We start from the raw sequence: 25,341 nt of genomic DNA, 5'->3' as shown, positions 1-25,341 counted from the left end.
ATTTTGCTGATAACAAATGAAGCAACGAAAGCACAAAAACCACAAAATTCATCAGGATCACTAGTGCCAAAGTAGTATCTGTGGATATTTAAAAGTAACAGTAGGCCATTTAGAAGATGACTTCAAAAAGCTTACATCTCTCAAACAACCTAAAGCATAAATAGATGTTGTAGCTCCTGGCAGGCATAGTGAGACAAAAGTAATACTATGAAACTATTATTTTTAAGCAACCACTGCTGACAGGCATTTTTAAATCCAGGATGCAGATTTTCTTTCCCCTCTTAGATCTGTGTTGTAGATTTCTTCGCCAATTGCAATAAAATGTCCACACTAATGAATGAAATTCCACTCGCAATATTAGTATTTAAATCTACATGATAACATGATTACCCTTGGGAAATTATATCCTTCAAACTAACACAGCAAGTAAAGCAGCATGGAGAACGCCTGCATTTATAAAGCAAGCTGCTATTTACATCAATACAAATTACATGTAAATTACAACACAAAAAACTACGAGCTTTTACCCAATTTAAACAAGGTCAATTTGTTTAACCCCAGCCAGCAACTGAGCACCACACAGCTGCGCGCTCACTCCTCCCCACCCCCAGTGGGATGGGGAAGAGAGTCAAAAAAGTAAAAGTGAGAAAACTCATGGGTTAAGATAAGAACAGTTTAATAATTGAAATAAAATAAAGCTGTTTTATTAATAATTGTAATAGTAGTAACAAAAATACTAAGGAATATACTCCTGTGGATCTGATGTGCCAGGCCATCTAATCCACACCGTCTTGTAAACCCAGCTGTCCCTTTCCTGCACCTGGCTGGAGGCAGGGCCCCTCTAGTCCTGGTCATAGTATTCTTTACCCACTTCTCGTAAATGCGAATCAAAAGTCCCTTTATTAAGATTGGAAGTAAAATCAGCACTTCTACTCTGTCTGGGAAACTGCTCACTGAAAACTGGAGCAGCAATTTTCCTGGAAGAGCCCCCTTTTGCAACTGTTCTTTCTTGCGACCCACGTACCCGTGCCTCTGGGGCCGAGGTAGATTTTCCATCTCACTTCTTCGTGTCCTCTCCATGGTCAAACAGGTAAAACCACAGGGTGGCCAGTGGTATCTACTATGTCATCTCTCTTGAGCAGAGGGACGCTTACTCCTAACAGCTGATATACTGGTCTGTACAGGTGGAGAGTAGGACATATCATCTTTGAGTTGCTGGATCTTCTGGAACAGTTTCTCCACAGAAAAGACAAGGAAGGAAGAGAGACTTTCTTTGTACTGCCAGAGTTGGCCAGCCATTTCATCCACTGTTTCTTCCTCTCGTGTCTTTCCACATCATTAGTGCCAATGAGTTGGCTTACAACAGTGGGGCGCTCTGTACACAGGTCGTGTGCACCTAACTTCACTCTGATCTTTGGATAACTGCTCATTGGCCAGGTCATCATAAATCACCTCCAGGACAGCTAATCCTGTCAGGTACCGGATATCTCTCTCCGTGGTGGTCCACTTGGGTGACACAGAACAGCTTCCCTGAAGGGATACCTTTCCTTCACGCTTGACAGGAATCGCCTCCAGAGGCTGATTGGCTTCTACCCCTTTTCCAACCACTTTGTCAATGCCCCCTTCCCTAGAAAGGGACACAGCTGCTTGGCTTCCCCACGCCCCAATTCCAGGCCACTGGCCCCATTATCCCAGCATCAGAGCAGCCAGGTGACAATGTGTTCGCCTGGACAATGACTGAAATCTTTTTGCATATCTTGCAGTTCACTCCAGGACAGGCATCGGGTGGTTACCATCTTTTTTATGGGTTCTGCCTCCGCCTCCGCCTCCTCCTCCCTGTTCTTGTGCTGGCCCTGGTTCATCTTCACCCCTTACTAAAAAAGCTGATTTTCTTGTGTATTTCTTCTTGTGTATAGGGGCAATCAGATAAACTAATATTGAGGACAGATCAATCCATATTGTGACCAGCAACTGTTAACAGATACAAATTCCTTAAGACTCTCTGGTTAATCTGTTATTATCTCAAACCCTTTGTGTCCCATATGTTGGGCACCAAAAAGAACTGTCATGGTTTAACCCCAGACAGCAACTAAGCACCACACAGCTGCTGGCTCATTCCCACCCCTCTGGTGGAATGGGGGAGAGAATCGGAAGAGTGAAAGTGAGAAAACTCATGGGTTGAGATAAGAACAGTTTAATAATTGAAATAAAGATTGTTATAATAATAAAGATATTAAAGATTAATATTTATATTAATAATAATACAAAACAAAGCAAGTGATGCACAATCCAATCGCTCACCACCCACCGAACGATGCCCAGCCAGGCCCCGAGCACTGGTCTCTGTCTCCAGAGAACTCCCACCCAGCTTATATAAACTGCACATGACATCATATGGTATGGGATATCCCTTTGGCCAGTGTGGCTCAGCTGGCCTGCCTTTGCTCCTTCCCAGCTTCTTCTGCCCCTGGCAGAGCACAGGGAGCTGAAAAGTCCTTCACTCAGTGCAAGCACTACTTAGCAACAACTAAAACACCAGTGTGGCATCAACAATATTCTCATACTAAATCCAGAACACAGCACTGTACCAGCTACTAGGAAGAAAATTAACTCCATCCCAGCCGAAACCAGGGCATTCCCATACCTGCACAAGCATGTATGTGACAGAGAAAAACAAACTACCCAACGTAATTTTCACTTTTTTGTCAATGCAATAGGATAAAACCTGTATGAAATACCTCTGAGAAACATTTCTTGAGTGATTCTGGGACTTTCCCATCAACCACATGCAGCATCTTCTCCATCTCTTCACGGACAACATAACTCCCAGATTCATTAGAAAAGAGACTGAAAATGTCTGAGGAAGTAGAGATATGTTTAAGCAACTATGGTAGTTAAATTTTTCAAATATTAAGTTTACAACTGGCTGAGAATGCCAAAAGCTGTGCAACAACTAAAGGGTTAAAAACTTAGATTCAATTTCAATAGAGCTCAGCAAGGTTTAGGTCAAGAAGTACTTCCTTTCTCTTTTGCCATTGTCCACTAATCAAAAGAAGAATAAGTATCATCATGTCAGATTAACAGGAAGACAAAACAACAGAAGTCAGTAGGCAGATGCTTTCATTTGTTTTGAAAAACATCAATTCCATCCTCCTTCCTCTGCCCACATACAGTGATCAACAACCTTCCTGTAGGATCCCAACATTTACATTCATGATGACTTATCAAATATTTAATTTTGGCGAGTACAGAAAACTAAAATGCACTGAATTTCAAAATACACAGCTAAAAATATCTAAAAAAATACTATTTATTGGCAAATGGATACCCTGGTTATATATAAAAATAGAGGCTTAGCACACCACAGTTTATGTTTGCTTTACATAAGTATAATTTACACTCACTATCCACCATCCTGTTGGTACTGCTGTAAGTTACATTACTTACATTTTGTTTTCTCTTCTTCTCTGCCTCTTGTAAGTAGAACCAATCCGACTATCAAGTTATTGAAGTGCAGCCCTTTGGATATTCCTCCAAATGAACAGTAGATAACCTAAAAGAATAAGACAGAGAAGTTAACAAAAATGTTAACAAGGAGAATAGAGATGTCAGAACTAAAAGCAACAACTTATAACTGAGGCTCCGTTTTATGTGGTTTTCAGGCTAGTCACCTCACATTCAGCTAAACACACTTCTAATATTAATTCTGTTACACTTCTGTAGCTCTTCCAGTACCTTTCCAGGGTCTTTTATTTAGTGAAACGCAGAGACTTTGTTCATGAACAGTAATATAAAAAAAAAATTGTTAGACTCCTCCAATGAAGACAGCTTCTTGCTTGCTCACTGTGCCATTTCCCCAGACTTCTTTATCAAGGTAACGAAGATGAGATCTCCTCCAGACTACGCTTTGATAATCTCACAGCCATCACGGGGCTGTTGGAGCATCAAGTGTTTCACTGCCCCAATCACAGGAGATGCACTTCCAGTAAGCCACCAAAAACTACTGCTTCGAAAAGACGTGACACAAAAAAAAAAAAAACCCTTCCGTCAACTATACCTTAACTATCTTCACACTGCAACTGTGGCTAGAATGACTGTTCCAGTTTAGTACCCCGCTCTAACAATAGATTTAAATCCTTCTTCCAATAGAAAGCAATAGAAATTAAGACTTCTATTCAGAAGTTACTCAAAGACTCACAGAGCAGCCTCCAGGAACAACGCCGTCAATGGAAGGGCTGAAGCATTTACCTCTCACATGAAACGCCTGTACACTGCAGCTTAACTTACTCAACAGCACCCTAACAGTGATTCAGCAGTGACACATGAGATATGATGTAAGTAATTTTAGGACAAACGGCAACTACTTTTAGTAAACAAGAATTACCAACTCACTTACTGCAGTATATTACTTCACCTTGCCTCTAATGCTACAGAGTGCAAATGAAAAACTACGTATGCCGTACTGCTCTTCAAACTCCTCTTGCCACCCCAAATCTATTCCTACAAGCACCAATACTTTATCAGTATCACAAGGCAGAAATCTGCATTAGGCATTACAACTTAAAGCAGTCAGAACTTACAAATTACTCTTACATAGAAGAATTATTTCTGTGTCCATGTCTCTTAATTCTATTTTCTTATAGGTATCACACTGAGCATCTAACCATAAAGAGAAAGTATTAAGTCCAGCTGATCAGGAACAATCACTGTGAAAGACCAGAACAAAGTGATTTGTCACTCATCATGGTTTGGATAGCAGATTTATTTGCTGAACTTGTTTTTTAAATATAACTTTTCAGAGGGAAATACAAAGGAAGAGATCAACTTCTATTAAGAAAAGTGTTGTGCACATTTTAAATAGTATTTTCTTTGCTTGCATCTGAATTACATTCTAAAGAAACAGTATTAAAACCAGGACGTGTACACACAGTTATGCACTGCTTTTTCATTTTTCTCCAGTAAAGCCTTGAGTACATTTTTTATATGAGAATTCGGCCAAACAGCAATAGCAGGCTTCAGAGGTCAGCAGAGCTTCAGAATTCTTGCGGACAGATTTTCTATTTTGTATATTACCCACAAAGCAGAGTGCATCATTAGTAAACCATGGAACGAAACCTACAGATCTTAACTGCCACACCTCTATCCCTTCCCCCTCTCTTTTGTTTGTTTTTTAAACACATGAACTACAACCAGACAATTCTAAACAGCTAAAGCAACATTTTCTTCACAACTTTTTTTGACATCCTACGCTCTGTTTGGTTTTTTCCCCCTTTGAAACTACAGATGCTTGCATAATGGATTTTAGCCTTTTTTGGAAGCCTACCAAAGAAGCCATGACACCTTGGCGCCCACAAAAATCCACCAATCTACAGAATTAGAACAATTCTAAGTTTTTTAAAACTTCCACCATAACCATCAGACAACATTACACTCACAGATGAATAGAAAACAACAGTGAGAGACGGTACATGCATCTGGAGTGACACTTGTCTTCTACACTATCAGCAGTTCTGGAAAAAACGCACGTCACTAACCTCAAGTGTGTGACATCCTGTGAATCTACTCAACAAGTTAAAGTTTTAAACACATCAAAACAATCTACTTTTAAACCATCATCAAACAAAATCACTATGGGATGTACAAATTCTCCTGTTAATCAGGACTTCAGTTTTGAAGTATAAAAGCTGTTACAGCACAAACCTACCACTCTGTGACAGCCTCCCACAAACAGCAGAATTAGGATCATAAACCTACTAGATGCACCCAGGGAACACTCTAGTATAATAAATTTATCTTTGAAAAAAACATGAGAATAAACGAGATTTAAAAAAATAAATCACATTTAGGGATGATTAGAATTTTGCCTGTCTCTTTGCAGACACATACAGCCTACAGCTAATTATATTTTTAAAGTATTTTCCATCTTCTGCCTCTCTTAACACTGTAGTTTCATTGCTGATTTAAAGCAGGACTAGCCATTCCCCTGCCCCCAACAACTCACTCCCACCCACACTCCACTTCCTACACCTATGCCAAAACAAGCATTCATGTAGCAAGACTATGAATGACAACACGGAGCCAACCTGGATTTGAATTAACCATTTTCGTTACTAGGTTTCACTAGTCCAGCTCAAAGTGGGTGACCTCAGGGTGAGCCCAAGTAGCCAGGAGGAAGCTGACTGTGAAACTGGTACAAAATAAATACTTAAATAACATTTCAAAGAGAACTTCTATGGGCTACCATAACCATGGATGACATTCTGTGTAATCAAGCGCAGTCTATTATCAGTTGTGCCCTCCAAAAGAGTCAGACAGCACAATGTTACAATGACGTGTAATTAAGGAGGAAACCATTTCTCAACAGGCTGAAATCCCTTTGCAAAACGTGAGTGCCATGTCTCCCAAAATAAGACTGAAAAAAGTCACTGATGCAGGTCTACATGTGAGGAAATTGTTTGACAAATGAACTGACAGCCATCAATATTTGTTACCCTAAACTATAAGCTAAGAAATCAGTAAAGTACTTCAAATTTGTGCTTTTTACACTGATAAAGCAAAATGTAACAAAATTTGTTGCCAAAAGGTTTATTTAACTTTACATAAATAGCTGAACACTAGAAATGGACATGACAGAAAAGAAAAATTTCCTGTATTGTTAAACAGAACATCATTTGAGGTCATCTGCTGACCACAATTTGTTATTAATAAAAGAAAATCTAGCTTCCTTGGTAGTTTAATCACTTAATGTTTCATAATAAATTACTTGTAAATCACAAAGTGACAGTAATCTGACACTTCTCAGAGCCAGCTGAGTAAAGATGGAAACAAACTGACAGCAGTTAGAGAAAGCCTCTGTAAACAGATACGATAACATCACGGTGGGGCTTTGAACCTGTAGTTTTTCCTATTTCAAAAAAGGCAAAAGAAATCAGCTGAAAATTCCAAAATAATATAATATATGCCTACTAAGTTCCACATCTGCAGAGGCTGGCATGTCTCCTTTGAGTCTCTCAAGGATAATGGTGTAGGGCTCAAAAATGAGTTTCAGAAACATCTAATGGCAAAGCTCAGACAGATCTGTGTTTCCTCAAGTACCTCAGCCTAAATGAGTTGGGATTCTACAAGAGGTTCACGAGGTTAACTGGAACAAGAAGAAAGTTACTGGAACCAAAATCCCACTTTCTATCCCCTCTTTCCGCTCAGGTAACAGCAATCACAGTGCTGCAGCCAGAATCCTCGAGTCCAAGCAAAGGGTGGAAGAAAAGAGATGAATACCAGAGCCATATGGCTGAGTCACTGCTCTTACTATCTCAGGTATGGTTTCCATCTTGTGTTAAAATTAAGCCAGGACTGGGAGTGACTGAACAAAACCAGCCACGGGTCTGTCAAGGGCGCCGGATAAATCTGGCTAAACCACATAGCGCTGTAGTGGCAAGAAGAAGAGAAGGAAATACCTAAGACAGACTAGCTACATGAGATCTACCACAGTGACTGCCCTTTATGCTTTGTGTATTACAAAGTGTGGAAAATAGACCACTGCTGCCTTTCCAGCAACAGGAACCAGACTAGCAGAATTCACGTGCAGAACATGTTCTAGACCACCTCCAAAGTAGTACTGGGCAACAAGGCAGTAAAAAATCCTACATTTTTGTTCGCCTCTCTGCTATCACAGTTATTACCAGCCGTAACGCTGAAGCAGACAGATTCCCTGAAGACACTTACCTCAATATAGTTCTGTGTGTTACCTGCGGTAAATACTCTCCTCGTCCACCCATCAAGCTATCACTTTCATTGCTATCCACTAAGGACTATTAAAAGATGTCTGAAGGCAAGTAATTGTAAATGAGGCTGGTAACACAGAAGGATCTAATTCCACAAAAAACATTATGTAGAACCTGCAGTTTCATTCTACTGTAAGACACAGCGCTACCTAAAGACATTAACTTCCCATAGGGTGCTCAGATCATCCTCTTCTATTACTAAAGTTTAATCCATTTACAAATGCTTGAAGGGCTAAATTATTAAAACTAAATTTGTGCTCTCTTTGGACACAATGATTGTATATGCTTCATGGACAATGTCATGGCAGAGATTTGAATTCCACACTTTCTACTTCTAATCATTCTGATTTCACAAGATGCCTTCAAGGCTGCACTGCATATGTAAGCAATTTACCTTTATATTACATTGGAATCATTACTTTTTTAAAAAATATGCAGTTAGCTCTGCTGAACACTATAGTTTAAGTCTTAATATAACCATTTTTGAACAACAAAAAAAAACCACAAAGAGCACAAAAAAAGAAGATAATTCTTACATTTCAGATTAACAGGACTTCCAAGACACAAAATACGAATAAACAAATGAGAGATCACCAGTTTCTTTCACAAATTTTAATAAAATATGATCTTTTTCTTTCTACTTTATTCTCCATCACTCAAATTTAACCCTTCTGTGCCTTTAGACTTTTTAAGAACAGCCGTTTTATAAATTACCTTGAATAAAGCTGTCTCCTCTCTTCATCCATCTGAAAGCATATTTCTAAGGCATACCCATTTCTGAGTATTTCCACTCACTTTTGTTGAACTTCGTACATCTCAAGTATAAGTTTATATTCATGATATAAACACAAAAAAGGAATTCTATGAATAATGTCCAACGTATTAGTATTTAACATACACAACTAGAACCATCAGCAGCTGGCATCACCTGGCATTACTTTGAGTTTAGCTGCTTAATCATTCTTTGGAAAGAGTTTCTAAACACTGCATAGTTATGTAACTATATACAACCGAGATTAGTTTGCATTTCTAAGGAAGGAGCTCCTATTTGGCAAACTTATTCTAATAAGATGCACTATCAAAATATGATGCAATTTCGTATTTTCCAAAATTACTTAATACTGCTGCAGCTTTACGTACAGGAGCCACACCCAGACATCACCACAGCAATTTACATTTCAGATGTAAAATCTAGTGTAATTATATGGTACACAGTCATATTTTTTTTCTAAAATTTAAGTCTCACACGTTAAGTTTCATGGATAACTGAGGAGAATAACAACACGGTTCATCTTCTATTAAAAAATGTCTCAGTCTATACAAACATTTCCCTTCAGGTGCAAATCCCTGGCCCTGTGCCCATGCGCTCTAGGAAGCCTGCTAGAAGAATAGGAGAGTGTGCTCGAGGCATTCCTTTGGCTCCTACCTCTAGAGAGTATAAAATGTCCTGGATTCTTTCCTGATTTTATCACTGTGACTCCTCTTCCCTCTCAGTCCTTGAGAAGTCTGTGTTCTTGTTCTTCTGGCAGCCCCCTCAAGGTGTACTTCATGTCTCCGTTAGCATCACCTCTCTTCTCTTTGCATTACTTGGACGGCAGCTTGTTAACTGATTAGCCACATTTGGAGAAAAAGATGCACTGACACCTACTTAGTAAGTTACACAGAATACTGTGTATAAACCATCTCACAATCATAACAGATATAAATATATAATAGGTATATATAAAAGGTATAATCTAATTAGTCATTGAAATGACTGCAAGGGCCAAAGTTAGAAAGTCCTTTCTCAACATTCTTCCCTTCCTCAGGCTAAAATATAAAGCTACTAAAAATGCTTTCTTGAGAGAAATATCAGCTCTCTGTCCTTCCACCTCCTCTGAACAATATTTTTTTCTATCAAGGTGCCCACAACTGCATACAGTAATTGCATTATTTCCTTAGATTGAAAAATAAATGCTGTGTTCATACATCTCACCACTTGACCAGCTTTCCTGCAGTTAAAAACGCAGAGACAGCATATCTCTTAATTTCATTTTATTAATATCTTCAACTCCATTTTTCTAATAGATCCTTTCAGAACATTACTGTCCTGAACATGTAAAAATGTTTTGTGTGCAGGACAATCATGCAAATTGTTTGACCAAAGTTCCGCTGGCTTCAGTTCTCTGTTTTATGTCCCTGCTGTAAAAGTCTATGGTTTTAATTTAGTGAATTCCTGAAGGCCTATCACTACTCAGATATGAAAAACTATTATTCAAAACATGCATAGAAGATAGCCCAGCAACCTGAGGCTCAAAATCATCAATTTTAATGATTGAAAGGCTGAAAACTCAGAACAAGGCTTTAAGCTGCCTAATGATTTTGCCTGCCTTTCCACATCCTGAAGCCAGGAATTACAAAGCATCCCTTTGCAGTATGAGCAGAATCAAATCTAAACTTTGTCCACATTTACAGTATTCAAGCTCCCAGGTAGGCCTACTGCATTGCCTAAATATGGATGCTGGAAGTACACAGTAAATTGTACTAGGATTTTGCAATGTCAATGTGTCAGTTTTGATGAGATGACATCAAATGATGATTATTCCATTACTTTTATTTCACCAAGTGAAAACCAGTATAACTGTAATGAGTGTTAAAAACCGTGTCTTTAAAGACAGATCTTCAAAAAATAAAGTAGAAGGTAGCCAGCAGACATTGAAAACCCAGAGTCTGTATTTGTGACCAAAAGTTTACTTCATCCAAATCAGTAATTTCATCCTTAATACTGGCATAAAAAGGATAAAAAAAATACAAGTTAACTCATAATGTAAACATTTTCTATTATTTCAAGCCAATCATACACAGTATAGGATACGTTCTTTGTTTAATTTTATGGGTTACTAACAGCCAGAGTATCCAAACATCATATACAGAAATTAATACTGAAGACATGCTTTAAGCTATGGGCAAATCATACTTTCTCTTAATTTCATAGTGCTAACACACATTGTAATTTTTCTGTTAAGCTTTCAAATCCCCACATAAAAATCAAACTGTTAACTATTTTACAGGAGCAAGTAATATCACCCTCTTTGTCAACACTTAGGAAAATCAGAAAAATGAACGGAGAAAAGATTAAGCTTAGGGAAAAAGTAACTCTCCCACAGTGTAAAACCTTTTGCAATGCACACTTTACTACTCACATTATCTAAATAAAACTGGAAGACTTGTACGCTGCCTGTGAGGTCAGTAACACCAAAGATACCAGAAATAGAAGCTGTCATTAAAAACAACATGGAGCAAGATATCATTTGAAAGGTCTGGCTAATCTTTTTCTTCTCTACCAACAATATTTTAATTCCTCTCTCAAGACAGGGGTAACACTATGAAAGAAAATAATTTTTGAAATATGCATGTGTACAGGGTGGTATTACTATTTTTTCAGATACATACACACACAATATTTATATCCATGTAGCATAGTTTGATTCTGGCTATTAGTTAATTTATACATCTATTATACATAAAATTATTTTTAAGAGCTTACAGACTAATCTGCACTTCAGAAAACAAAGTAAAAGCCAATGGAATCTCAGAGAAACCAACAGCAAGTGCATCTCCAGAGCAAATAATATCCTCTGTTATAATGGCTACATACAGTGTTAAAACTTCGCAACCTTTTACTTCCCCAAATCTACACCTGGATATTCAGGTTTACTTCCAAGTCATCTACCACCTACTAGTTAGTTGGAATCAGTAGCTCACTCAAGCACACACCACTAACAACCCACGATCCAAGTCTGAAACATTACCTTCAGATAGAGAACGTACTTTGTGATATTGTGTGAAAAATGGAAAGAAAATAAATTAGCTCGTGTATCTGTATAGGCATATCTGTGTGTGCACATCTACAGGCGTGTATTATCAACCGCATGTGCCTCCCCAGAAAAACAGCAAGTTCATAGATTACCTCAGCAACTTTTGGAGGGACTCCATCACCAAGAACTTCCCTGATGAAGCACTGTTGAGTCATATAATATGAGAGTCCACAAGTTCTCTTGAAAGCATCTTTCAGTCGCTTTAGCTCTATGTCTGTAACTGTGTTGAATGAGAAGAGGAGAAAAAAAGAGATTCGATCAATAACGGTGTCATAGAAAGGCGATAGCTTGAAGACTCTCAAAATGTTATACACTTTACATTTACCTTTACAATAAAAAGATAGGAAGAAATTAAATGCTTGATTTCACCTAAATAGTGGGAGAATCTGACTACTAGAAATGAGATCTAATAATCTAATCTTACCCAAAAAAGTAAAGTAGACTAAACATCAATGATTACAATAGTTCACTGCCTAAGTTTACTCTGACTAAAATAGCGTATTATAATTTGTTCTAAATTAAACACCTTTATTGTCACACAAAGGAAAAAAAGCTAGCTTTATGGTCAATGTTACATTGCATGTGAGCCAGAGAAATTATCTGTAACCAACAGTGGTGAATATTATTAAGGGCAGCTCCAGCAGCATGCTTCAAGCGGTTTCATCCAGCAACCAGTCTACTTTTCTGTATTTAAAAAAAAACAAACAAACAAAAAAAAAACCCACAAAACCCACCCCAAACGTAATCACCACTTACATGCTCATAAGACAGTACAGCGAAGCATGAATTTAACAGGAATACTACAGTTAAACTTTGGACTAAATGTAATTCTTCACCTAAGATTTTCTTGCACAGTCAAGATCTGATTGTTAACAAGTTTGAACAGGTTTTAGCTGGCAATCTGTAAACATGAAAAGTTTGATGACATCCAATTTATAGTTGCACATTAGCTTCCTGAAAAGCAGTGCTTGCTTTCAGATTTTACAAGCATAAAGCAACTTTCTAACAAAGTGCTTAAGAAGTGAAGTATCTTGCTGAAAAAAACCAGTCCCTTTGTCAAGGTTCTTTGCAATCAAGGTGCAGAGAATAACACACCCTGACCTGGATCACAGGTAAGCTGCTATGCAGTGCAGAAAGAGCTATTTACCATCTAGAAGCCAAAAGAAATAATGCTGTACATGATAGCTATTTCACTGTATTTATAGTAAGGTATTTTCCTTCCTGTGATATAACCAACCAGACAGAAACAACACTGACAAGGCCAAAAGCTTGTCAAGCTTTTTGTCAGCCAAAATAAAACGGAACACTTGAGAGCTTAATCCAAAACTCTCTTTAAAACTTCTACATTTCAATTAATTCATTCATCAAAAGAAAAATCACTCCTTAAAAGTAAATTACATTGAAACATTCCTCCCTAACTTTAATTCTAGTCAACACTGAAACAGACTAGTGACTTCACTTAACAGTTATTAAGAAACAGAAACTGGGTTATGCTTCTTTTCCAATTTTATTACAGATTCTGGGTAATTTGAACCAGAAAAAAAATTAAAAGAATCCAAGAAATAAACCTGAAGAGTGACCCTCAGAGCACTAGTGCTATCAATTAACATGGATTTGGCAAATGACATACTCAAGTTATTCTCATGATAGTGCTTGGTTTGGCTGCTTTTCTCCATAGTACCTAGCATGGGGCTAAGCTTTGCATTTGTGCTGAAAATAGTGTTGATAACAAAGGGATGTTCCAGTTCCTGCTGAGCAGGGCTTGCACAGTCAAGGTCTTTTCTGCTCCTCACCCCAGCAGCAAATGGGCTGGGGTGCACAAGGAGTCGGGAGGGGACACGGCTGGGACAGCTGACCCCAGGGATGTCCCACACTGTATGGCATCATGCTCAGCACAGAGCTGGGGGAAGAAGGCGGGGGGAGGGACATTCGGAGCGATGGCATTTGCCTTCCCAAGTCACCATTGTGCATGACAGAGCCCGGCTTTCCTGGGGACAGCTGAACACCTGCCTGCCCATGGGAGGGAGTGAATGAATTTCTTGTTTTGCTTTGCTAGCGCACATGGCTTTTGCTTTACCTGTTAAACTGTCTTTGCCTCAACCCACGAGTTTTCTCACTTTCACTCTTGCAGTTCTCTCCCCCATCCCACTGGGGGGGAGTGAGTGGCTTTGTGGGGCTTTGCTGCCAGCTGGGGTTAAACTGTTTCACCATATATCTTAGTTTAATAAAAAGAGCATACTTTAATTATATGGCAGAAGAATATTGGTGTAATACTGTTACCTGCCTTATATGGTGTTTGAATTTCACTATTTCATATTAACATCTGTCCAGACAGTAATTTTCTTTCTTTGTGTCTTTACATGTGATGCTTTAATGGAATGCTCAAACACTGCTAAGCACACCAGTTAAAGTTTTCTTCCACGATTTTCCCTAACTAACTGGAAACAGACTCTCAGATACAATATCTGCAACCTGAAGCGACATTCTCCACACTCCTCAGCTCTTCTGAATTACGGAAACAGGAAGCAAAACAAAGATTCTGCAAAGAAACCAACCCTCACACCACAGCCTTTCCTCCAAACATGTGCAAGAAATTAACAGAAGTGCTTCACATCAGAGAGATGCTTCACCTCATCTCCTCCACACCTCTTATGCACAACATAACCACAGCAAGTCTTCAGCCAACAGGGACAACTCCCCAGCTCATGGTTCATGAGTAAAACCTTGGCATTGCTAAGGGGGATAAATATGAAGGAAATTTTTTTTTTTTTTCAGCATTCCTTTTTAAGTTCTGATTTTGTCCCTTGTTCCAGTTCATTAAAAGTCATCCCAGGATGGCAGCACGGTGGGGAGGAGCGAAGGAGGCTCCATATGAACTCAGCTGCACGCCAGCACAGAGCTGCGTTCCTGCTGCGCTGACAGTCCCTGCAATTTCTGGGCAGAGCAGTCTCACACAACTCTAGTTACCTTCCAGCTGCTGTCACTGCTGAGCCCGCTTACTGCAAGAGCACTTCTCCACAGAACACAACTACAATCTTGCAGTTATACTTGTGCACTATTTTCTTGCTAGAATTAATTAAAAGATATACAACAGCCCATAGACATGCAAAACTTCCAATTACTGTTTTAACAGAAAATTTTATGAATCCAATAAATGCAAACTGACTACATGTAATAGGCTAGAACATAAAGTTATTTTAGTCAGTCAAGTACTTTCATAATGATAAAATTTACTGGCCATTCCTGAATGAGATTTACCTGTATTAACAGAAATTAAAGCAATTTGTAATCTGACAACCAGAACTGCAGACCACAGTAGTACTGCAGAGGTATTTTATGCATCACCTCACATCCCTAAGTACATGAAACAAGTTACATGTTTCTAAGAGTCACCAACAGGCACACACCTCTCTGGTGACAGAACTGCACTGAGCAGTATTTCTTGTGTTAAACTCTGGTGTAACAAACAGCAGTGAATTAATTTAACCTTGGCAGCGTTGCTGTTTTGCCATTTCATAGGACAGAGAAGGCCTCTACTCAAAGCAAAGAGGTCTCACTGTATCGCAAGTTAAGACAACAAGCACAGTGATGAAACACGCCAACTACATCTTGGAGATATACAGTACACCCAAGAGCACTGCACGCAGCAGTTATTGGTGCTTCCTCGAGCACCTACAGCTGCCAGGAGTGAATTTCAGGCAGTGCTCAGGAATAGGAAAATCCCACACATACACATCTACTGTGAAACACAGAAGTGACTGGGGGCCTACTGAAGGATGCGTTGGTGAGGAGAATATTGGGAAGAAAGCTAATCCACCAATACTACTAGCACCTTCAAAAAGAATTGTCAGTATATCATTTAATAGTAGGTACGTTGATACTGCTAGTCCGTGTTACATTTCAAAAGCAAGTTATTAGTGCTGGAGGCCACGTAATACTATTGTTTGCACACAGAAACTACAAAACAGGTCATGGAAATACAGGAAAGGTAATTACTTCCACTCCCTCTCCAGGACACATTAAAATGACAGATGCTTGCCATTTAAAATCATCTGCAAAGCTTTGCAAAAATAAGTTCATGATACATTTAGATCCAGGCACGTGAAAGTACTACTGAAATGAGCAGAGTATAAATCAAAGATATCAATGTTTACTATCAGTCTGAAAGACAACTAAAAGATTTGAATAGAAAACCCCAACACCAAAGTACCAATTATTTAACACTGAGACAGAACATGATGGCGTGTTAAGGAAATAAAACTAAGTTTTAAATTATGAAAGTAACATTTCCAGAAGCAGTACATCTATTACCAGAATAATATTAAAAATTAGAACACTTACACACCCACAAGCTTTTTTTTTCTCTCAATTCCACAAGTCCTGTGCAGCAAGCATCACAGACCATGGAGGTATTTTTAATCCCACCTTTAGGCGTGAATGGGGTTAACAACCCTGTTTCCTACGCTGCCTTAAGTTTCTTTGTTACGTATATTCACTTTTTCCAAAGGCACAGTCTTACCAAACACCTTCAGGAGACAGTTGTCTGCAAACACCTAAGAGAAGACCATTCACCAGCTGCTTTCATTAGACAGACAGACACTACACTATTGGATACACTGTTGCTGCATTCATAACCTGACAGTGAAAAACAGAACACGTCAGACTTCCCAAAATAAGTTTATGGCAGCCAACACTGCAAAAACCATCTCCACATTGCTCCGACCAATAACAGGTGGCGCAACTTCAGTATTATGGCAAAGCAATGCAATTGGAACTGCACATCTAATTCTTTACACCTCAAGCCAATAGAAACTAACTTTTTATTGTCAGGTTCTAATTCAAAGTAATAAAAACAATTTTCAGTAACTAGATACTGTATTCTAATTCTCAGTATGATATATGCCTACTTCCAAAGCCCACCACTGAAACAAACGGTCTTTTCCACAAAAGAAGTCATACTCTATGTCACTCTGTCTCGGTAACTTTTACTAATACCAACCTCCTCAATGCTACCTTGGCTGGATGGTTTCCAATAAAGTTAAAGACAGTTTAACAGAAGATTAGTGCTGCTTCCAACTCTCCAGGGAATATTCGAGCTCCAGTTTGTTTAATAAAGTTTAAATTAAACCATGCAACCTCAGCTAAAAATGTCACCCTAACTTACAGTAATTGTAACAAACCTTCAGCTCATTCAATTGCCGAGAATATTTTTAGTTTAATAGTGTTACTTAAACTTAATGCTGTTTATATGGATTTACGACCCTACTATTTTTTTAAACTCATATCTGTCCAGGTAATGATTTCTGTAGGGCCTTCCAAGACAATCCTGTGCTTTCACTCCAGATATTTATCACCAAGACATCCTGCAGTTTTCCTTTCAGAATAAAACTGTATCTGAAGCTCAAACTATGCAAGCCAAGATGCCCAACTCCAGATTTAAACTTTATTTTGTTACCCACATAAAAGTGGCCTCAATTTCAGAGGGGATCCCCACCAGCTGTGTCACTGATATAAATGGCAGCTGCAGGGAATCTCTCTTGAAAAAAAAACATGCTACATTTATGTAGAAGACTAATCTTAGATACCCATATTCTGGCCATTAGATATAATGTTCCATTTTGAAAAGGAAAGCAGAAAACACAGCTCGTTACTCCCCTCCTCCTTATCCTACTTAAAACTCACTGGGGTGTGTAAAAACAAGGTCAATTATTTGAAGTATTTACTGTCTAACACTCAAGTTCTGTAACATTTACAGGTGCTCAGTCAACTCTCAAATATGAAGTCCATTTTGTATAAAAATTGTAGTCCAAACAGTAAAACAATAATTTTGTACCACTATTTCCCTTCAGGCAGCAGATGCTATTCTTTTGCTTACCCATTCTGTAACATTAAAGTACATCTTTAGAGGTACCTTAAGTTCTGTTTAACCTAACTGAGGAGGAGGAAATAACCCTTACAGTGGAGCTTTGGCAAGTTTTGCAGACACATTCTCTATTTATTTTAGATACTTTTTTCTTTCCACATCCTGTAGCACTAATCCCACCCCCACCTTCTTGTCTTTATCTTGGAAAGTTTTAAAATGCATTGTGAGTAACACAGTTCAATGTACAGCACACCCTCCGTCACTTCAAGACAAAGGTCATACTGAAAAGCACAGGACAACTTTATACAACAAACACCCATGCAAAACTCAGCAAGCTGGGAAGCAAACACCCGTCTCAGCAAAAGTTACTCTGCTGTTACAAGACTGCTAGTGAAATTTATTAGGACTCATCATAAAAATATGACAATATTTTCACATTGACATAAACAAATTACCTCAATAGTATGTTTTATTCAAATACTGTAAGAAAGTACTTAAAATCTCCCTTAATTGTATATATTTTGCAATTTGTTGAGATATATATATGCAACACTAAGAGAACATGGCTGCTCTCCAAAACTCTTGCAAAGAAGTTTAAAGATTTAAAGATGCACTGAAGAGAAGGAACACCAAATTTACGAGCAATCACTGCTGCTTAAGACGCAACAGTTCAGGCACGAATGTTAAGCATTATAAGAAACAAATATTCATTTTGAAGGGAGCTTGTCGAAAGGTTAAAAGAAGTAGTTAGTCAGGCTTAATGGATTTATTACAGCTTATATAACATAATTACTATATACGTTGCCTATAACATGTGCAACGAGAGGAAGCACAATAAATGCACATTAAATTCCTATTTAATATTTATTAGGAAAGTCAGACCAGCCACAAAAAATACCTTCCTTTACAATGCTTCTTCCCCTGCCCTTCAAAATCCAAGCACAATTACGTAAAATGCTGTGGTGACGCTGAATGAGATACAAAATACAGCTTTCAAAAGCATACAGTTGTCTTTTGTACTAAAGGATAAGAATAAAAGCATAGCATTGAACTCTTTTAATACTGCCTGAGACATCCGGGCAAAAGACACTTAAGCTCTCCATGCCTTAACTGTCTCAACACCAGTCTAGTCTACATCAGACAGATGTTTGGTAAATGATCTAAGACACTCTGTAGAAGTACTGTAAGGTACTACTTAGGAGTTGCTTTAATCTATGGTAAAGACAGAATCCCTATAGTTTAATAGTTTAACTGAGGGTAGGTGGAGTTAATCTGCCATGGCTACTATAAACTGACAGCCAATTAACATCATCTATAACTAACCGGACACGTAAACAACACGCGTATCTGTTTTCTTTCCTTTCATCTTACTAGAGAAAAGTAGTTGAAAACAAATCAATGATTTGGTAACCTCTATTTACACCAGAGTCACAAGAGTAACACGCATCACTTCCGTTAGTACAAGTAGCAGTAACAGCACCAAAAATCTGATAAAATCTTTGTCTCAAAAGCCTAAAATATTTCATCTGGCTACCTGAAAATAAATTATTTTATTTCATAGGTGATGATCAAAAAAAAAAAAAGCCAAATCAAGGCAGAAGAGCACAATGTATTGACAATGATGAAATTCTAAACAGGAAACAAATTTACTGCAGAAGCAGGAAGAAAAAAAATTGGGAGGATAAAAAGTTCAGTTAAGGTAAAGGATCAAGAAACTTTGTGTTCATCTGACTAAAGTATCTTACAATACAGCTAGTAGAGCTGGTACTTTTTCCAGAACTGTAAGCATCAAAATGTCCACAATACTCTAAAAGCACACGCACATGAAAAATCTGAATTTCCAATGTCACTACTGAATGAAAAACAGCTTGCCATGTCAGTGCTTTAAAAACAAAAACAAAAAACCCAGCCCTGCAGATCTCAAGAATACAGAGCAAGCAATAATTTGCAACCATCAGCATACCACTGCATTTAGTCTTCACTAAAAAATAACCAAACCTGAATTTTAATAAAACAGACAACTTGATCATCCTTCAGAAAGCAAGCAAAATTCACCTACCCCAAACTCTTCCCAACTTCCAGCCTGGGTTTTAATAATTCTAGTATTTTTATTTTTAAGTGACAATTTCACAGGTTCAGTATCAAACTCACGGGGCATATAATTCTCTAACCAGACAATTATCTTCCCTGTAATCACTTGCTCAATATTTCCCCCAGGAATCTTCATCCTAGTTATACATGGAAATTTTATTACTTTTTTCATTAGTCTTTATTGTGACTTAAAGACTACAGTTATAAAGTTGTCAAGAATCAAAAGCAATTACTAAAATGCTTCAAAGAGGTAAAATGCACAAGTCAACGTACAGCATGTTGGGGACCAACCCCCAACAGGAAGAACAAACTGCAAAACACAATTGAGATAAATGAACCAGCTCTGACTAAAAAGACAACCTCCATACCCACATGACCCTGCCAAAAAGGAATCCACTTGAGAATATTTTGGGGGAAAACACAGAACCAGCTCTGACTAAAATGACAACCTCCACACCCACCCGACCCTGCCAAAAAGGAATCCACTTGAGAATATTTTGGGGGAAAACACAGGCAAAAAAGTCCTGCCTCCCCTAACAAAAAAATTAATTGGCTCTTAAAGACTCTTTCTTAAACAGAGTACTAAAAATGGCACCATTCAAATTACACAGTGCATCTCACTAAAGACTTAACAGCCTTAACATGACATTTACCAGTAACAGGAATTTAAGGATAGCAGCAACACAGTTTTGGTTTGGGGTTTTTTTTTTTTAAATCAAATTATTCAATCCATTCATACTTTTTTTCCTCCTACCCATTCTTTGGTTTTTTGGTAGTAGTGGCTGATCCTGGGGATAAAGCTTTTCTTGGTTCTATGAGACCTAACCATAATGCATATCAAAGGTTTAACATCTTGTGTGCGGAGAGCGGAAGATTTAGTTATTACAATAGGATTTGCCAATTTTCTGTAACATGAAGACTTAGCATTTATGTGACGCTTTTAATCTTCAAAGAGCTTACTTCTCACAGTTACCATCCTCAAAAAGAATGCCATTAAGTATTATTAGCCTGCTTTATCCATCTGTAAAGTATCTCCATCAGGGCACACGCTGTCACATTGCTATTTGGATTATGTTTGCTTCAAGCAAAGCTAATCAGTACAGGTTCTGTGACAACCCTCCCCATAAGACTACTGTGGATAGGAATTGCTATATAATAGCCCCAGCAGTGAAATAATCCTCGCACCATCTGAGCACTTAAATCTTACTGGCTATATTTTATATCCTCAGGAATTAAAGGAGCCTGGTTTTATATGCTTACCAGTCCAACCCTGTTAACCACAGAAGAAACCTGAAAATTCACAAACCTCTGCAGATCATTAAAATAACTTTTACCATACGTATGACCGCAAATTTAAGTGCAACAGACTGCAATATTAAAGACAGAAGTAATTACTGTTATCAATTCAACAACTGGTAAACTCGCTCTCAGTGACCGAAGAAAGCGATTTCTAGCCCAGATTAATCAACAGGATGCCACCTTTCCCGGTCACAGGCCCCTGTCAGAGCACTTATTGCTTCTTCCAAGATAAGGTGCTCTTACTGCTCTAGATGCTCCGAATAAACTATTGCTGACCCCGGAGAAGAGAAAACACACTCAGCTAGCTGACCAGCACAGCCAGACATGGAAACAGCACAGAAAAGTAAAAGGAAAGGAGGCAGAGCTGCAAGTTTTAAGTGGTTTTAAACACAGAGCATAAGCCACCTTGCAGCAACAGTAACAAGAACGCTGAACTCCCCTCCAAAAGACAGAAGCGTGGACAAAAATGTATCAGGAGTTAGGGACTCCTTAAGAAGTAAGCAACGCTGTCTGGGGTGCCTATATTCACCTGAGCATAGTCATCACTCATTGCCCAGTTTCTAACCTCTTCATTCCTCATTTTTCTTTCTTTTTCCACTACTATTTTCTTCTGACGATTCTTTATAGTTTACATACATGATTTCCTAGGGTGATGGTTTTAGCTCTCCGTCTTTCCAGTATTTGGAATGGTTATTTAGTCCGACTTAGATCAGAGACAAACCTCTGCTCTTCTGAGCTGCCCCTTCAGCAGTTTTCCTGGCAAATACACTGAGGGTTTGTATTGTCATAGGTGAGCAGAACAGTTTCTGTCACAAGTCAGAAAAGCTGCTTCCACTTTATTACCACCATGAAAATCATCTAGACATTTATGCTTGTTAAGATACACAAAATTACATTCTATAACTCATTTCCAAGAAATAAACAGCCTATTAAAATGAAAGGCAAAGGCAAATGCCAACTATGTAAATGCAAACACCACATAAGGACCTTGCTACAAAATAAATTGTAATATAACAAATATTTCATATCCTCTCTTCCAACAGCGTCAAAGGTACTAAAAGCAGCTATACTATAAATTGTTCTTTAATTAAAAAAATATATAGTCTAAGCCTGAAAGTTTAACATAATCTGCAACTTCTGCATAGGAAGGCAGCATTTCCTATCACCTTTAGTGAGGCATAAAGGCAAGGAGTTCTAATTTGCAATTGCTGGTATAGTTTTAATCAAGTATTTACTCAAGCCTTAGTCTGGCAGCTAAAAGAGCCAGCTCTAGTTAAGAGTAGTATTTAAATACTATGACAATTAAAAAGAATAATACAAGATTCAGACAATATTTATACACTGCTAAATCTTAGTTTCTAAAGTTAGAAGAAAAATATTACTCACTTAGAGGTCAAGCATTTTGTCCCACAGGTTACACACATATATGTATACATACAGCTGATGGGCAATAAAAGGCTCTGTATTTTGAGCCTATCTGTTCTCAGCTCTTGGGGATACATCTGTCTAAAATATAATCTCAAACTCCGAAGCAAAGTAAACTATTTTAGTGCCAGGTCACAAATTTACATCTTCCGTTACACTGTTATAAACATGATAACAAGTTTGCTACACTAAAAAATAAAAACAGAATCACAAATAGAGACACTAGCCTACACAGTCAAGAAAGAAAAAAACTAGCTTGTGGTTAGTTCTGGGACCCCATTACACATTTGGTAGAACACCAAGAACCAAATCAGGGATGTTTTTTGACAATAGCAAACCATTAGTGTCGCTATTCCCAAACTCCATTTCCACTGCTGCAGCCCCTGTTAAGAGAATTCTCCATGTACATCCGAGGACTAATATTTTGAAGAACTATCCTGAAAGACGCCATGCTAGTTTTAAGTATATCTGTGCTGTATTACAAAATTTATCTCTAAAAATATTCATCATCAGATGTATACTATTCCTAAGGTCCTACATTCGGAGGAATGAAACAGTGTGTTTAGATACACCATGTAACAGCTGTCTGGAAAACCACCTTCCACTAATTTCACTGTCACTGACCAGTTTAGATTGATGTGATGACACAAATTTCAGAGTTTCATACAAACACCTTGTTTCACAGAAAAGAAGTATAGAAACAGAGAAGGTATGAGAAAGACTTAACACCGAAGAGCTACAATGCCCTGAACAGCATCAGTAGTTGGAATCTCTCCCTGAATCCCTGAAGACTCACAAGATATCCCCAAGGACATTACCATCGCTATTAGAAGAGCACATTTGCATAATAAATTATGAACATTTTATATGAAGACATGTTATCAAATATTTTATATTCTGCTTTTTAACCTCCATTCTTGTAATATACTCTGGCTTCTGCAGATATTTAGCTAGTGTCCTGTATTAGAATTAGTGCATATTATGGTTCTTTCCTCCTTTAACTCACCTACCTTGCAATCTACTAATTTTTAAGGAATAACATTAGTTCACAGAAGACATTTACACAACTATTATTTAACCAAGATTATTAGAAGACAACACTAAATTGCAGGCAACAAAAAAGTAGGGGATTTGTTAGTGGCAAAAAGATCAATTATAATTCTTTAGGAAGAGAAAAATCTTGTTGTTAGCAGCAAGACTGGAAAACAGGGACCAAAAAGTTCTTATATTCCTTTTCCACTAATAACAGCCTTCGTTAACATCCTCACAGAACACAGAGCAGGCTATACCAACTACACTAACTGCTGTTGATGATTTTTCTAGAGCAATGTTGTTTCAGCTATACAAAGGGCAAATCCACTTTTCTAATTTTTAAAACAAAATCCAGGATTTAACTGTATCACATTGTCAGGGAAATCGTCGTAAAATCTTCTTTACAAGACTAGGAAATTTCCAGTGCAGAGTAAGATTTTGTTTCTGGATAACACCTAACAGCTAGAAACATGGAACGAAAGGAAGTGCTTCTTCAGCCCAAAATAGATTCATGATGCCATATTCAAGTTTGTTTTTAGAACAAATTTAATCTGCAAAACTCAAGTTCTCATAATTACTATCCCAATGCTTTCAGTTCTTTTTCTCTATATCCAGATATATTAAATCCGGCACTTCCTGTTCTGCTTAGGTTTCTGACTTTCTTCCACATTTTTTTCATTTAAAGTTTCAGAATTTTAAAAGAACAATTTTTCAAACTAATGCAGTAAAATTGATCATTTAAAAACCGTCCAAAAATCTGACTAAATCAGTCTTACGATCGTTTGCAGGGTTCCACTGAGAAAGTAGCATACACCTGTTAAAGTTTTTCAGTTCATGACCTGCTGCCAAAGCAGCCTGCCACAGGACAAAACCTGAGCATTTCCATTATCACTATAAATTAAGATAAGGAATATCAATTTAAAACACAAAAGAAATGTAAGCATACATTCTATATTAAATACTTAACATGAAATTAAATTGTATGAGTGGATGACAACTAAAAGACCAGCTAATGAAAAGACAGACGCAATGTGAATAAAAAACACTGCTTGTGAGAACAAATTCAAAAGGACTTGTAACAGGTTTTATCTTTAAAGGACGAAGAACACATTTCTATGCAGAATGCAATTATCTCTTCTTTTGGCCTGGTAGCATTGCCTCTTGTAACTTCTGGGTCCAATTCAGACTCTAACCTAAGCGAAGCAGCTTCAAAGGATTTGGACATTTAAAAAAAAAATCATTAAAATAAACGGTATACAAGACACTGGAAAATGTAGCTTCGTTTTCCCTTTGTAGTTGATGTTTAGAAGCAGGTATGGCACTCTGATGACTGATGAGGCTGCCTCACTCCAGACCAGTTCTACACAGCCTTCCCCTGTGGCTCATGACATGCACCTGCAGCGGACTGGACCAGGAGAGAAGTCAAATCCCCTTTTAAGGTACAGAATGTCTCACTAACTGTTTAAATCCATTCTAAAAGTCAAAACTGAAGCATATGGCAATGCGTAAGGCCAGATGATATTTCTGCCCATCTTCTCAGTTTGTCCGAAGTTACCCATTACGAGTAAGGGGCTGCATCCTTGTCCCACAAACTCCGCATAGTTTGCAACCTGTTCTACCTCAATGCACTGGCGAACACATGAACCTCTGCAGGTTATGAATAACATTCCAGAAAAGAGATCATTATTTTTCCCCAAATACACCACATGGTAAGCACAAAGAGTTGTTAGCCTCATCAGCACATTCCCATGTGACAGAAGAGGCTTGTTATGTGTTGTGATAGGCCAAAAGAAGAAGGGAGAGGAGGACCTAAACACCTTAGAGATCGTGGCACATCACTCAATATGCCAAGTCACCCTACTTGTGATAGCTCATCACTTCAGGGGAGGCGATGACTCAGGTAAGTAACAATTTCAATGCTTTCACCACTTTTACACTAAGTAATGCACACAATGGGAAATAAACCCTTGTCATTACAAACTGCCTTGATTAT

The 25,341-nt window shown here is 38.0% G+C and overlaps 1 protein-coding gene across 3 annotated transcripts in view; it reads right to left on the bottom strand.

Moving 5' to 3' along the window:
* Positions 1-25,341, bottom strand: part of USP32 (ubiquitin specific peptidase 32) — an 84,887-nt gene that overhangs the window by 50,418 nt on the left and 9,128 nt on the right. For all 3 annotated transcript variants that reach the window (XM_064468188.1, XM_064468189.1, XM_064468190.1), the window contains exons 2-4: positions 11,731-11,858; positions 3,448-3,553; positions 2,739-2,857 (exon numbers count right to left, since the gene is read on the bottom strand). In XM_064468188.1, coding sequence (XP_064324258.1) covers positions 2,739-2,857; positions 3,448-3,553; positions 11,731-11,858 — 353 coding nt within the window. The remainder of the gene's footprint in view (positions 1-2,738; positions 2,858-3,447; positions 3,554-11,730; positions 11,859-25,341) is intronic.

This window comes from Phalacrocorax carbo, chromosome 17, assembly GCF_963921805.1.
Source record: "Phalacrocorax carbo chromosome 17, bPhaCar2.1, whole genome shotgun sequence".
NCBI lineage: Eukaryota > Metazoa > Chordata > Aves > Suliformes > Phalacrocoracidae > Phalacrocorax > Phalacrocorax carbo.
The sequence above is the reverse complement of the archived record's forward strand: the minus strand, read 5'-3'. Positions and strand labels throughout refer to the sequence as shown.